The sequence below is a fragment of the Caloenas nicobarica genome, chromosome 2 (genome assembly GCF_036013445.1).
Source record: "Caloenas nicobarica isolate bCalNic1 chromosome 2, bCalNic1.hap1, whole genome shotgun sequence".
Classification (NCBI taxonomy): Eukaryota; Metazoa; Chordata; class Aves; order Columbiformes; family Columbidae; genus Caloenas; species Caloenas nicobarica.
In genome coordinates, this window is record NC_088246.1 from 3,208,675 (window position 1) to 3,224,130 (window position 15,456).

Here is a 15,456-nt window from a genome sequence, read left to right on the forward strand (position 1 = left end):
CATCGCTGCACGCTTCTTGTTGCACGGCGCCCCTTGCACGGTGCCCATCGCTGCACGGTGCCATCGCTGCACAGTTCCCGTTGCTCCGTTCTGGTTTCACGGTGCCCGTTGCTCGCTGCCCATCGCTGCACGGTGCCCATCGCTGCACGGTTCCCGTTGCTCCGTTCTGGTTTCACGGTGCCCGTTGCTCGCTGCCCATCGCTGCACGGTGCCCATTGCTGCACGGTTCCCGTTGCTCCGTTCTGGTTTCACGGTGCCCGTTGCTCGCTGCCCATCGCTGCACGGTGCCCATCGCTGCACGGTTCCCGTTGCTCCGTTCTGGTTCCACGGTGCCCATTGCTCGGTGCCCGCCCTTGCACGCCGCTCGCTGCACTCCGCCCCCGCGCGACCCGCATCCGGTCACGAGCCGCCCGGGAGGAGCAACTCGGGGCGTGGCCACACAGTAGGCGTGGCCACGCAGTGGGCGTGACCAAGCGGGCGTGACTCCGCCCCCCGTCCCCTTTCCAGCGCTGCGGCTCCCCGCGCTGACCCCGCCCCTTTCCCCGCTCGCCCCGCCCCCTGCCGCCCTCCTCGGTTTCCCGTGGTGCCGCGCGCGGGCTGGCACTGACGTGGCCCCCGAGCGCCGCCATCTTGTGTGCCTGGGCGGAGAGCGGCCGAGAGGCGCAGGCGGCTCCGAGCGGGACGGACCGAGGACAGGCAGCCGGACACACTGCCCCGGAGCAGCAGCCGACGCCGGTGAGTTCGCCGATACCTCCGCTCCCTTCACCCCAATCCCTTCCTGCTCGCTGCTCCCCCCCCCGCCCACACCCCGCGGTCGCGGCTGAGGCGTCGCGGCCTTGGCGCTGAGGGGAGGGGGCGGCGGGCGGGCCCGCTCGCTTTTTTTCCTCACTTTCTTCCTCCAGCCGCCTTCCCTCTGTTACTGTCGAGGGGAGAGAGAAGTCAGAGGGACGAAGGAGCCCTCAGCGCGGGCCTTGAGGAGCGGCCGGGCCGGGCCCGGCCCCATCCACCCCCCTCAGGCCTTCGGGCTTGGGCGGCTGCACCGGGGGGGGGCCTTTGGTTTCCAAGCTCTTTCGTTTCCCAACTGGGGAGGCGTGGGCGGGAGGGGGGAACCGTTTCAAGGCCCCGGCACCGCCCCCTCTGCCGGGGGAACCAGGCGGGATGCGGCAGGACGGGCTCGTCCCTTCCCCAAACTCGCTCATTCCGGCCTGAACGGGTCTGAGGGGAGAGAAGCGTTTCCTCGTTTTCTTCTCCCCCTGAAAAAAATCGGCATCTGGTAACCCGGGAAGGGGAATGAGGCTCGGATGGAACTCATAGGACAGAGGTTATTCTCCTGTAAGCCCTTGGCTGCTGAGTTGGGCCTTTTTCCTTCACCGAGAGGTTGATGGTGAGGAGTTGAGCTTCAGCCTGGAGCAAACTGTGTTTTTGCCATCCATGGCGTGGGTTCGGTGCTGTAGGAGACCAGTGTGCTTTGGCATAGCAGCTCCCGGTGGGAGGATATTATATTCTCTCTGAAAATACTATATCCCGTCTCCGTGAGCAGTTAACATGATACTTCAGGCTGATAACCTGTGTCTGATAAAGCGATAGGGCAGCTATGGGAACCTTTTCACAGAGGGGTTGCATTTGCCCCCACCGGCAAAGCACAATTAAAACCCTGGTGGGTCATAAAACTGCCTAAATGTTGTTTTTGACATTGACCTTTTTGCTTTGCTGCTCAGCTCTTGCCAAACCAAATTCCACAGGTTGATTAGAGCCGTATCCAGAGGTCTTGTTTTCAAATGTAGCTTTGCCAATCACTAGAACGCAAACTATTTGTATAATACTTTGAACTTTGTTTTGCGAGCGGCAAAGTTTACAACACCCCTTTGCAGGATATTCTATTAACCTTATTTTTCAGGCAAAGAAACCAAGTCGAATTGTCCAAGGTCGTTTGGCAACATTGTTATTACTATTTTTGCTGCTGATTTGGAGCACTTCTGCAGGAAAAAGGAACTGTAGCTGAAGTAGAGGGTCGCTACTTGGCTTTTGTTGAGGGATTTTATAATCATATTGTCGGTATAAGTACCCACAGTCTTACAGATATAGAAGGGGATTTTCTAAAAGGAAAGTTTACAAGGTCGGTATGATGCCACTGACTTTAAGACGTTAAGAACACGTCTGCGGTGCTGGAGAACCCTGTTGGGCTGCTTTCCCTGCTGTAGTAATTATGTTGGGTGAAAGGGTGAGGAAATTCGCCTCAGTTAACCTCTTAAACTCAATTACTTTGCCAAGTTTATTGACGCTTCTACTGCAGTAGAGCACCAGGAGTAAAAATGGTTGGAGCAGATGTCGTCTCCACTCAGACCGGCCTTTGCTGCTGTGATAGTTTGTGATACATATAATAGTTGCTGGATCGTGTCAAAAGGCAAATACCAGAAGGTAAATCGGTCCTCGATGGTCTGAGGCATTTGTTGAATTTTTAAGATCGCCTAATTGTGAAACACAGTCAGAATCTGGAAAGGGACTGGGCAGGAGTGGTGCGTTTTTGCTGGGTGCGTGTAGTTCCGTCCCTGTGTGTTAGTCATGCTGACCAAGGCGGGGGCAGGACTAGTCACAGCTTTTCAAGGCAAACAAAGTGTGTGTGGGAGTAGGGGGCTGGATTCTGGTCCTTGTCATTCACCAAATTGCGCTGTACTCCAGTTACACCTGTCTAAAAGCTTGCTTTAAGCAGTAGCATTCATACATCTTGCTGAGGCACAATTATCAGCTAAGCTATTGATTACATTATTTGGTGAAAGGAAGAAAAGCTCCCGACACAAGATTACAGCAGAATTTGCAGTGGTGAGGTTTAAAGAACCACCTTTATTTGAATCTAAAAGATTGCTTTAGAAATAAAAGCTGCAGAGAATTTTTACAGATTTCAACAGCTTTCACAAACGTCTAGATTGCCTTACAGTGGATAAATGTGGTGAACATAAATTAACTTTTTCTGGAAAGGAATAGTTTTGATTCTTTTTTAGGAATCTCTTGAGAGTTTTGCTACTGGAGTGCTGGAGAGCTTGTACGAGAGCTGAGACTGTCCTCAGCCATTATTCCCTTTCTTTAACTGATGAGTAAAGAAGTTTATAATCAGCTTCCTACTACAGCAGCTGTTTTTCTGTGTTATTCAGCTTTTTTTTCTTTCTGCTCGTGAGTATCCAATTTTATTTCTCGTTTCTAACACACGCAAACATTGAAGAACTATGGTACTACTTCTGCTGATGTTTCAATTCTAATAAAACTCTCATGTCTAATATAGCTCTTATCCATATGCGGATCTCATACCTCACAACCAGCTGCGTGGGCTCTGCTTTGACATTTTTCCTCAAACCAAAAGCCAACTGCGTTATCAAAGCTCTCATGTGAGCTCTTGCCATTTCTAATATGAGTGTCAATGTTGACTTACTGCCCAGTTACTGGGAATGAATAACAGGATATTTGGCTCAAAATTGAAGATTTTGAAATTGAGCTGCAAAAAACTGTGCAAAGCTTGCGTGAAAAGAAACACTTTGTAATAACCGGTTCTCACAGCAGTGTGCCCCGTTTAACAGGTGGATATGAAGTCACGGACAAAACTTGGGTGTCACAACTACATTGTCGGCACCACTTTATTTCCTGAGCAGCTACAGGCGGCCTGCAGGGAGGTGATGGATGTGATTTATCTACAAGCATGAACAGTGACTCCTCCTGTATTTTTCTACCTGTCAGCCTATCCTTTAAATAAAATATTTTGCAGACCAGATGTGGTTTTCCTATGTGTGGGTTTGCGTGCTGTTGAATTATTCAAGGTAGTGTATAACTGCGTAAAACAGTTTGAGATTTTGCTGTGAAACAGAAAAAGCTTGTTTCCCTTGCTTCAAGGTGAGAATAAGGGAATAACTCTGGTTTGGTTTTTTGAGTATCAAGTCAAGCAACCTGCCCTCTTTGCTTGCTAGCGACTTTTTTATTAGGATCAGTATTTTAGGAGTGAGGAGTTCTTGTGTCTGAGAAACAGGCATGACCTCAAAGGAAATTTTCCCTCTTTTGCCCGTGTTTTGATCTTTTAAGTGGAAACATCTTGTTTTCCTGCCAACGTGAGCACCGTGCTCTCAAGAGAATGTTACAGCGCATGGAAAATGTGCTGTCTGGGTAATGTGTAGAGACAGCAAGATGTTCAGCCTACTTTGGTTGAATGAAGACGCTACGTAAGGACCAACTCCGTGTTGGATTTTCTTTCCCCAAGCTTCTTGCTTGCGGTCAACTTGTCCTCCATCTGCCTTGAACACGCAGTGCTGCATCTGGGTGCTTTTTGGTTGCTCACGGCAAGCCTTTGGTGGCCCAATCCAACAGTTGCATATCTTTAACTTCTAATTCAGACGATGCTTCAATGCCATAACCTTTCTTGTAACCTCCCCTAAAAGACAAATAACAAGGTCGTGATCATTTAGGGCGCCTTTTCCATCTCGTGCTTGGCAGAATAGCCTCCAATGTGAAAATTGTTGCAGTGGGAGGTTTTGATCTCCATGGTTAATGCTCCCCTCGCTATAATGGGTACAACTATAAAGAAGTTCAGACTTTGCCGTGATGAATAGGTGGCTGAGGTGGCCTTTACAATGATATTTATGTCCAAGATAATCCTCTGTTGAAGAAAGAACCTAACCTACTTGTTAACTTCTCTTAAATTTCGCTTGTAGTTTATACCTGCTGATGTTAGTATGGTCTGAAGTCTCAAGTAACTCAAATCAAAATTATTTAAGCTAAATTCCATTGTTAAAGCCCAAAAGTTAAAGGGCTTGTGTTGATATGTTGTCATCTTTCACTCACGTTATCAGATGTGGAAGGCCCATAAACAACTTCTAAAAATAGTTGAATATAACTGTACTGGAATAGTCATGTATTGGGCCACCCTGGCTATATATAAAGAAGTGTTTTGATCAAGAGTGTTTTTCAAGATTTGCTGTAACAGAACACTTTGTAAAGAAATTGCTTCGAGTTCAAAAGAACGCAGCTGTACTTAACTGACTGTGCCTGCTGAGCGATGGTGTGCAATACTGTGGCCCAAGATTAATCTGAAATTTTAACAGTGTTCTATTCCTGTTGGATCCCTTCTCACATTCTCTTTTCAATCACGCTTTATATTGTAAAGAACAAGCTGCCAAGTTAGATTTACACTTTAAATTATTTGCCAGTTGTTCTTGCATGTAACACCAGGAACTGATGTTAAACTCGATATTTTTTTATTTGAAAAAAGCTTTCTCACCTCTCATTTACACATGGGTTTGCTGATCTTTTGTATGAATATTTGACTTCTCTTGACGCTTTAATTTAAAACCTTCTAGCATGCTGTAAAATAAAAGCATGATACAGGCCCAACTAGCGATAACTGACCGGACTTCAAATGAATAATAAATAATATAATTGAATATCAAGTTGAACAATTTTATTATTTCATGACTGACAAAACTACTGTGTTAATACCAGGTTAGGAATTATGGGTTTGGGTTTTTCTAATTGTGCTAGAGGTGGACATAATGCTTAGGCCAATGTCAAGTAGACTTTCCTTTAAACAGAGATGTGCTTTTGGTAGTAAATCAGTTAATAAAAAATAGCTTTTTGATAAACCTGCAGCTGTTAGGGGTTTTACCTTGTGTATTAGTATTTTTACTGATATAACTACGTAATGCAGTATGTCATGGGTAGTGGCGTCATGTTTGCCTCTCCTTGAAGTGGGCATTAAAAAAAAAAAAAAAAAAAAACAACATTCTAGAGAGATGTAAAACAAATGCCCTGTGTACCTCAGTGTGCTGTGCAGAGAAGGAACAAGAATGAAGCTTTTCCTGCCTGATCTTCATTGCTGCTGGTACTTTTTGGCTACAGAGAACAGATTGCCGAAATTATTATGCCCGGCAACTTTTATTACGCCACTTGCAAAGTTTTGATCGCTGCTTTTTCACTTTGGGAGCCTTATGTGGTAAGTGAAATAAATGTATTTCTGTACTGCTGGCATAATTTGACTCAATAATATATGGCATTCTGTGCCTTAGCCTCTGATTTTTGTCTCCTTTGATATATTTAAAGAAATGGTGTGAAGCTGAAAGAAACCATGGTATTTTGCCTCAGCTCCCAGCTCAGTGAAGTTTCATCTCTTTGTGGTTAAAAAGAACTTTTCCAGAGGTTCAAAATAGAGATTATGCAGAGAGTTGAAGACGTAGCTATACTTACTTTACGTACAACGTAGCCTTGTGGCCATACTTCTGTAGAATGACTTGTTAACAGCTTATCCAAGAAATTTGGAAATCAAGAAGTGTATTTGACTTCTCAAGATAAGCAAGCCTGGATAAAATGATATTAAAATGCATTAACGTACAGTTAAATGCAAAATGCTGCAGAAGATTGTGTTGAATCATCTTCGGCCCTGAGATACTCCCCAGAGCTTTGATTCTAACCACGTACAATTAATAAAAGCAAATTCTAGTTATTCCTCATGGGCCATATTGCTTTAACAAGACACCAGCCTGCCCGCTATTGTAGAAATTCATTTTTAACTCATTACACTGAGCCTGTTTGAAAAAGGCTGCCTGTTCTCTTAATTGCTTATCTAAATGGATCACTAAAAACCAGGCTGTTGAAAATACCTTCTTTCCTGAAATGAAACTGCAGTTTTATCCAGTGAATGTCCTTCTCACTGTTTACCAATGGCACATTATATCTTACCTGAACCTGCCTAACAGGTTTTTACTTCTGTGAGGATCTTGAGGTGGAGTAAACCACGGTCAAGTGTGCTCCAGGTGGGCAGGGAGAACCAAGAGTCATACAGAAAGTTCAATTTTGGGGTGATCTGGGTTTGGTGAGAGGCACGGAGTTTCCATTTCTGGAAGCTGAAGTTGCGCTGAGGGAATATTCACGCTACATTCTACAAAAATAGTCGGTGCTGTTTATTCAAATTGTTCTTTTTCATCCACAAATCTTCCTACTTAGCCTGATAGATACCTCTTTTGAAGATGTGCTGAAGTACTACAAGCAGCTCGTGAGCTGTAGTCTTTTATGTTTTCAGGCATTTTATTGAACTCGTGCTTCTAAAATGAGCGGTAGAGCAATTCCTGACAACATTTAAGTCGAGGAAAAGAGAAAGCTAAGCTTCGGTATTGAATATAGGCAATATATTGGCACGTCTTGATATAGATTGCAAATGTTGAAGTTGCCTGAAGAGCGAGGGGGTTGCATGGTCTTAAATTTCCTTGTATTTTCAGACTGTATATTAGTTCTCATGGTCCAACTAATAGACTGAAATGAGAATTACAATAAGCAGATTCAGCTCTAAGGTAGGGTGGAAATCGTCGCGTGATCCCTCAGCTGAGCTGTATTAATGGGTGGCGGCGAAGTCCCGGGAAGCAGCTCAAAACCATCGGTGCGGTTTCTGCTGTGGTGGAGTCTCCGCTGCTCGGCAGCACAAATAGTCTGAAAATCAGGGACCTGATGGCCACTCACAGTTGTGACGATGATTTGGTTGAGGATTTTAATGATGCTGAGAAAGGTGCTTTTGCTTAGATAGTAGAAAGCAATGAAATACTGTCTGGGGTGGTGCAGGGAGAGGAATGTAATGTACAAAACCATGGGAGTATTATTTCTGTGGGCGAAGATGACCCTGATTTTAGCTGCTGGTCAGAGGATGGTCGGGCTGACAGTGAAGACACAGACCTTATCTTTCGCCCCAGCAGCATCCAACAAGTCGCTGGTGGGAATCACAACAGTTCGTGGGAGTTCTGCAGATGGGTTTCTCTAAGTATTTTTCTTTTGGACAGCAATGATTTCACTATTTTCTACTCAACATCTAAACACACTTGTCTTGCAGCCATGGGCTGTGTACTACACTGCCTATAAAAATAAATTGTACTTTCTGCAGTTTCATCTACCCCGAAGTACCAAATAAGTTATGGAAGTGGTTTGGATAGTGGGGGAAAAAAAAAAATACGCAGGACGGGTGGTATAAAAGCAGCTTCAGTGGTGGAGGGCAGACTTGAGCCGGAAGTAGCTGCCAGGAAAACAAGGATCTACTGGGATTCACTAGTGTTAGTGCTAAGTCTAAGACTGTGACTTCTTCAGGGTGTGGAAAGATGTTGTGAATGTAAATGCTGAGACTTTGCTGTGTTACCTGATTACTGCTGTTGATCCAAGCATTTAATGACCCATAATAAACATGCAGAGACGAAAGAAATGCTTTCTTTTGCAAGGCTTGCAAGGTTCTCTTGCTACAAAAGTTCTTATATTTATTTTGGAGGGTTACAAGAGTTCTGGTAAAAGGTTGCAGTTCAACCCTACCTGTTGCTTTTCGAGATGGAGGTAGCGTGAGCAGGCGGACAAAGGAAAACTTTACAGCACAGTAAAAGCTGCTGCTGTGGACTGGGAGTGAGATTTCCTGCTGTGTGAGCGATTTGGATAAACAGGGACTTCAGCAAAACTGTTTTCTCTACTTCCTAATTAACCTTCCTGTTTATACAGCTTTCATATATTCAAGTGGGAATTGAATATTCATGGTTGTGTTCCAGAAATATGAAGGAAATGGTGGGATAATAAAACTTTTAGGCCTTCCATTTGGTTTTAATCCACAGGCTGCCCTGTCTGGCTTATAGAAGAGCTTAGTTTTAAAGTTTCGGTCGCATTGAGCTTCAGTCGTATAAAATAAATGAGTCTTTGACTCGAGTTACTCCAGTGAGGGGTGAATGATGTCATTCAGAACTTTGGAGTGGACTCTGAACTTCTCTGGGGAGCTGCTTGTGCTGAGACATGTGACCTCGTTAATGTTACAGTGCTTAACTTTTGGGTTAAAAATTGCATCCAGCAAAGCTTCCTGAAAAGGGTAGAACTGCTTAGACCTTTCCCGGTGTGGAGTGAGGAACCCAGGCTTCATACATCCCAGGCATAGAGCGAAGTTTTGTTCTGTGCTGTGCTTTTCAGTTCAAAGCTTGTTTTCATGAACATAAATATTCTGTAAAGTCTGTTTACAGTGAGAGTTTTGCTTCAAGCACACAGCTTCATCACGAAATACACAATATCTTCAAGAGATGATTCAAGCTTCATATTGTGCTTTAAATTGTGAGACTGGGTTTACAGGAAGCCCATCCTTTGAGTGTTACCTGCTGTCTTAAGCTTGAATTTTCAGTTGGACTCAGTCTCTTTAAACTGACATCTGAGAGTTTTTAGACAAAGGTGTGAATTGTTGCTGTCAGCATGTAATATCCTCATCTACATCTTGCTGTAAAGCTCTCAGGCTGCTTTTTTCCTGCCTTATGCGAGCAGAACAATAGTTTTCTTGGTGATTTCAAACTTGCTGTGAACTTTGTAGCAATAAATTTGGAAAGGGGGGAAATTTGTGGAATTTGTGGTGGGGTGGATCCCGTCCCAAGGACACAGGGAGTGTCTGAGGGCTGGAGAGGCAGTTTCTCCAGTTCCTAAACAGGAACCTCCTGGTGATGTTAATCACTTGTAAGTGTCCAAGCAGAAGTGTTCGCAGTGAAGGAAGAAACATTCATTTCTAAACCTCCCTCCTTTAATGTGGCTATTAATTTTCGATGGTTAAATTTCAGTGAATATGGATTTACTTCCTCCAGTGTTAACAAAAGTAATACTGCTTTGTCTTTACGTTGTGTTCCCAGGCTGTTTCCTTGGGCTTTGAGAGGAAGGAAACTGTTTTGAGTAGGAAAGAAGCCGAACTATATTCTGAGTTTCCTTCGTAGAAGAAGGACCAGCTATTGGCGTGCTAAGCAGCAAAGACATGAGCACACATTTAAAACATTTTTTAACTGCAGGTTAATTAGAAGTATGTTTTATGATGACACTTTAGGCTGCAGATAAATTATCCCATAAAAATGGGGGACAAAGTACCTCAAATGATGAGTTGCATTGAAAGCAAACCGTGAGTTTTACAGAGAAAAGTTTGAGAACAGCATTTACTACTCAAATCTCTGAAAGAATATTTGAAAGATTTAAAACACTCGGAGCATTTTTTTTTTAATAAGGAGTAATTTTGGCACATCTGTTTATCTTTATATTGCTTGGATAGGGAGGAAAAATAATGTATGGTGATGGCTGGCATGTCTATAAAGAATTCATATTATCCTGTAATTTTTTTGGTGGTTGATTATACCTTGGTCAGAACACAGCCTTTGGTAACTCATAAGAGATACTCTGATCTTTTTCTTCTAGACTTCACTGGCCAGTGAGGACATATCTCAAGCATGGGAAATATTTTTGCTAACCTCTTCAAAGGCCTTTTCGGCAAAAAAGAAATGCGTATTCTAATGGTTGGTCTGGATGCTGCAGGAAAGACTACTATTTTGTACAAACTTAAACTTGGTGAAATAGTAACTACTATTCCTACTATAGGTAAGATTTTTTTACATTTATATAACTGCTTGCTTTGCGATTTGAGTCTTATTGTTTGCGTCTTATCTCAGCTGCCACTCTGTTGATTTAAGTGACTTAGCGCTACACTCTGACTTGACCGTCAGAACAAACACTGGCTGAAACCATGGTATGAGGATGGCACGGCCAAATGTTCCAGCAGGGGAGGAGATTACATGATTCTGGTTTTTCACTCCATTCCCTCTTCAGTCATTTGTAGAACAACCCTTTACGGGCTACAGAAGGGCAGTCTGCCTTCCTAAGCATCTTGCGACATCAAGTAAATTAGACTGACAAGCAGAGGGTGACACTTTATTTTTTTTTTGGAGGGTGACTGCAAGAGCTGTGTGATCAGAGATATACTTTATTTTATTTGCAGTCCTTAAAACCCAAGGGCTTTTGTCATGATGTGGTAGGTAGAAATTACAGCTCTTGATCATGAATTCGCCGGAGGTGGCGGTGAGAGAAAGAGTTCCAGAAAACCCACATTTGTCTGCTTTGAGGGCTTCACTGTCAGATTCTGCTTATTTAAAGCAGATCTATATTTTAAGACAGCTTTTTTAATGATGACATTCTGAGTGTGACTCGGTAAATACAATAGGTCCAGGGCCAACTGTGTTTAACTGAGGTTTTTGCCACAATTTCTGTTTTAGGTTTCAACGTGGAAACAGTAGAGTATAAGAACATTAGCTTCACAGTCTGGGATGTAGGCGGTCAGGATAAGATCAGACCACTCTGGCGCCATTATTTCCAGAACACACAAGGTGAGTGTGAACGCCTAAATCACAGCTTTCCAGAATCAAAAAAGGGTTGTGGTTTTTTTTTAATGTCCTTCCTGTGATAATATTGTGAGTTTCTTGAGAGGGGGAGGGAAATATTTATTATTATAAGAAGGTGTGTTTGTGTGCTCTTCTACTAAGCTAATGCAGGTTCAAAGAGGGGTGGGAAGAAATCTAGAAACCAGTGTTCCTTGTCCATCCGACTCAGAGACAGTTTGGAATTTGGATTTTTCTTTGAGCGTCACAGCTCTCTGCCTTCACTGCAGAGTCTTTACTACAAGCTCCAGCAGCCCCATGAACTTGGGACTTGTCAGTTCTTCCACTGCTGTGCCACTAGAACGTGCATGCATTTGAGTCTTGTCACAGGATTTCGAGAGTTGCTACTCACTGGATGATATTGAGTGGTTATGTGAATGAAGCGCACAAGTTCCAAAAACACCAATGAATTATTCGCTTTTGCCAGCTTTCAGCAAGAGCAAGCTTTCTCTCAGACATGAGATTACAGTAATAAAAAAACTGTATTTTTCTGATCTATACTGAATTGTTCTGACCTCCAGATGTAGGTATCATTTGTAAATAACTTCGTTGTGTGCTTATTCTCGTCATTTCCTTCTTTCTAGGTCTGATTTTTGTGGTTGACAGCAATGACAGAGAACGAGTGAATGAGGCCAGAGAAGAGCTCATGCGAATGTTGGCAGAAGACGAGCTTAGAGATGCTGTTTTATTAGTGTTTGCTAACAAACAGGTATGCCCAGGAAAGATGTTTTTCTGTAAGAACTTTTGGAAACATACATGGAACTTGATGTTTTTCAGTGTAATAATCAATAAGTTCTTGGTAAATGTCCATTCAGTTTTGTTGAAGAGAGCAAACCCATAGACTAAACTACCCTGTTCTCATCTGAGAAGAGCATCCATCTGAACACTCTTGACCAAGAGAAATTCTTGTATTTTCAGTTTTAGGGAAGAATTCTACTCGTTTGATTTTTAAATCTGGCTTGGCTTAAGTACAGCACCTGCCCAAGCTTCCCCCAAACAGAGAGGAAAGCCGGAATTCCAGAGCCTCCCTGAATTCTCCAGTTAGAGTGTTTGAGGGCACTAGTGGTGTTGGTGGAAGCACTGGGCTGACTTTTAATATACTTGCATTGAACTGGACTCTTCCAGGCCACAAAGCAACCCAGATTCTGCCTTCTGTTGTTTGTTAAAGGCCTTGGTAGCTTAAACCCAAATGTTGAAGGTCTTAAATATGATTAATAAACTTACAGAAGGCATAGCATCCTGCTTCTCGATTGCACAGGCTCAGTTGTGAACGTTAAAGCAGCCGTAAGCCTTGTCTAGGAGCAGGAAAGGGGGACTATAAATAGAAGCAATACTGAGCCAAGTACGATTTCATGATAAAAGTTGAGCTTAAATCACAACTACAGTTGCAGAAAATGTTTTCAGAGTGGAAAGTGAACGAAATGGCCCTTGAATTGTATGCAATTTTGAGTGAATGCCGAGGGAGTCGATGACTTCATCCAAATGTCAGCTGTCTCACTTCTGTTTTCTGAAGAGAAATATTCTGTAATATGTGCTTTTGATCGTGGTGTTAAACCTTTGGGACTTCTGTCAGTATAGGGGAAATAGCTTGAGTACGGAAGTAATCCTCTGAGCTTTTCACAAAGAGAAGCTCCAAGAGCTCTTAACTTTTAATGGCTTTAAAGCTGATGATCAAAACTGCTTCTTCTCAGTGAGTAGGGGAGAAAATGACTCTTCTTCCTTCCCTCAGGACCTGCCGAACGCGATGAATGCAGCAGAAATCACAGACAAACTCGGACTGCATTCTCTTCGTCACAGGAACTGGTATATCCAGGCAACCTGTGCCACTAGTGGAGACGGTCTCTATGAAGGACTGGACTGGTTGTCCAATCAGCTCCGAAACCAGAAATGAAACCGTAAAAACCTTCCTCTTCCCTCTTTTTCCACCCCTCCCTCTTATTTCCTCTTATTCGCCCTTCGCTTTACTCTAATGTGGCAAACTGTGCTACTTTGTGGTATTGAGTGCCGGAAGCTGTTTTCATTTCTTTTTGTCACAATATATATTGCATCATGCTGTAAATGTGGCAAATACAAGCCTGAAAACAGTTAGGTTTCTTATTTAATGTAAATAGTTTTCGTTTCCAATGAGGCAGTTTCTGGTACTCCTATGCAATATTACTCAGCTTTTTTTATTGTAAAGAATCAACTCACTGTTTAGTACTTGGAAGGGATTGAAGTGGGTTAACATAAGGTCCTTGCGCAGTAGAGCTGAATACGATCTTGGTTGGGTTGTGAGATCTGTGAGATCCATTTTCGATGGTTGGTTTTTAACCTGAATTCTGTATTTTTTTAAATAGTCAAGGAAAAGTAAAAACACTTCAGCACACAAACGTTTGACATAGCTTCTGCTGTTCTAGCTCTAATGTGGTGACTTTTGATTCTTTTTGACATGGTGAAGCAATGATCGACACCCAATTAGCTTCATCTGGTTAAAGAACAGATTGGAACTAATAGATCTCTGGCTTTTTCTGTAGCTCATAGTACGTGCACATATTTGTTCATACTCGTTAAAAGATATGTCGGACCTGGTTTAGATGAGCTTGCAGACTCATGCTAAACATCTGACTTTTGGTTCAGGTGAGATTTATCGCTTTCATGGAACTTGAATAATTTCCAGAAATCGACATTTTTAGCCTGTCGTATTTGTCAAAAGTGTTTTGTACTTTCCTTGTGTGTAAACCACTCCAGAAGGCAAACCTTTCCACAGAAAGCACAGCCTGTACTAGTCCTAAGCTCTATAGGTAGAAAGTACTGTACTTAACGTAAGAATTGCCATGAAAAACACCAAACATCAATGTATAGCGTCTAGAAAAAAAAAAAAAGCATGAGAGTTTGGAGAGTCATTCCACTCTAGAAGTGTTCAATCCCATGTCTGTATATGTGTGAAAACCCTTGGCATCCCTCATACTGCAAGGTTCAGATTTGCCATCAGAAAAAAAGACCTCTTTACTTTTTCTTTTATATTTTGATAAACACTGAAGAAGCTGGAGCTGTTAAACTTTAACTCGAGGAACTATCAGAACTGGTTTATTTAGTGTTGTGGAAACCTTTATTGCTTTCAATACACAATTAGTAATCAACTGTTTTGTATACTTGTTTTCAGTTTTCATTTCGACAAACAAGCACTGTAATTAAAGCTATTAGAATAAAATCTCTTAACTATTTCATGTTTTTTATGCCTTGCTGTTCATTTGATCATCTTGGCAGAATCATAATGAAATACTTGTTGAATAAAAAGTTTCATGAAACTTGCACTGGTATCACGTTGCTTTGTATCATCTTTGTACAGCACCATGTGCTGGATTAATGCAAATCCAGTCGGCATTTTGCCGGCTCACCATTTGCATGAAAATTCTGGCACATCTCCTGTATTTTCCAAATAACTTATTGTTCCTAGTCGGACTCGTGCAGGTGAAGAGGTGGGCAGTGGCTCTTAGGTTGAGAGTTGGCTTCTTCTGGAAGTCAATTTGTTGCACCAGGGGCATCTCTTGAGCTTCTTGAGTAGCCCCATCACTTCCAACAACAGGTTTTTATCCTGCCGATCTCATCTCATAACAGGCTCTGTGAATTAGCAGTTTTTGAGGGGAAAAATAGGAAGGCAGACTTTATATAACACTGGTTTGCGTGTGTGTTTTTTTTTTCCTGTTCTGCAGTCACTGGACCTGGGGCAGAGCTGCTCCCAGCTGATGGTCCTACAGCTTCTCATCGCTGACGGCCGCACTCGGGCTGTTTTCGCGGCCGGAATTGCAGCGGATTCCCCTTTACACAGACTGGAAAAGTGTAAGATTAAAGATATAGATTACATAGGTTAGAGAGCAACCTCGCCAGTGGGGAAACCTGGGTGTCAGAGGGGACTGTGGCTGTGCCAGGAGGCAGCTGCTTAATGTGTGCGCCCAGACCAGCCTTAATCCTGAGTGCAGGTTTATTTTAGGACTGTCCTTGTGGAGTGAAATGGGTGTTTTCTCTGCCCTGTCTTCAGCTTTGGGGGCTGCAGGAGGGTCAGGCTTAGCCAGGGTTCTTAACACTTGTCCCTGTAGTAAAGGGTAAATAGTGATAAGCAAACAATGACAGGGGATTACAAAACTCCTGTAAGTCAGGTTTATTCTTTTGAAGCTGTTCATCTGGCCTCGAATTTCAAGCTCTGATTCAGGATCTTTTGCATGTCAGCAGGGCAGGACATCTGTTGATTCTTGTTCTGGGAGGG

At 43.2% G+C, this 15,456-nt stretch overlaps 1 protein-coding gene across 2 annotated transcripts; it reads left to right on the top strand.

Annotated features, from left to right (window-relative positions):
- The first annotated feature begins 572 nt into the window (after positions 1-572).
- On the top strand, positions 573-14,456 carry ARF1 (ADP ribosylation factor 1). Of its 2 annotated transcripts, XM_065628124.1 has the most exons (5): positions 573-735; positions 10,201-10,380; positions 11,052-11,162; positions 11,798-11,922; positions 12,943-14,455. In XM_065628124.1, the coding sequence occupies exons 2-5, from the start codon at positions 10,233-10,235 to the stop codon at positions 13,102-13,104; spliced, it is 546 nt and encodes a 181-aa protein (XP_065484196.1). In that variant the 5' UTR covers positions 573-735; positions 10,201-10,232; the 3' UTR covers positions 13,105-14,455. The 2 variants fall into 2 exon arrangements, with proteins under 2 accessions (XP_065484196.1, XP_065484197.1); XM_065628125.1 differs by lacking the exon at positions 573-735 and having other exon boundaries at positions 10,208-10,380; positions 12,943-14,456.
- Positions 14,457-15,456: the final 1,000 nt, after the last annotated feature.

What these genes read in the sequence shown, in the direction of transcription:
- ARF1 (XM_065628124.1), top strand. Translation starts at nt 10,233, where the DNA reads ATGGGAAATATTTTTGCTAACCTCTTCAAAGGCCTTTTCGGCAAAAAA. An exon ending in AACTACTATTCCTACTATAG is followed by an intron (nt 10,381 to 11,051) that starts GTAAGATTTTTT and finishes TTTCTGTTTTAG; the next exon opens with GTTTCAACGTGGAAACAGTA. An exon ending in TAGTGTTTGCTAACAAACAG is followed by an intron (nt 11,923 to 12,942) that starts GTATGCCCAGGA and finishes TCCTTCCCTCAG; the next exon opens with GACCTGCCGAACGCGATGAA.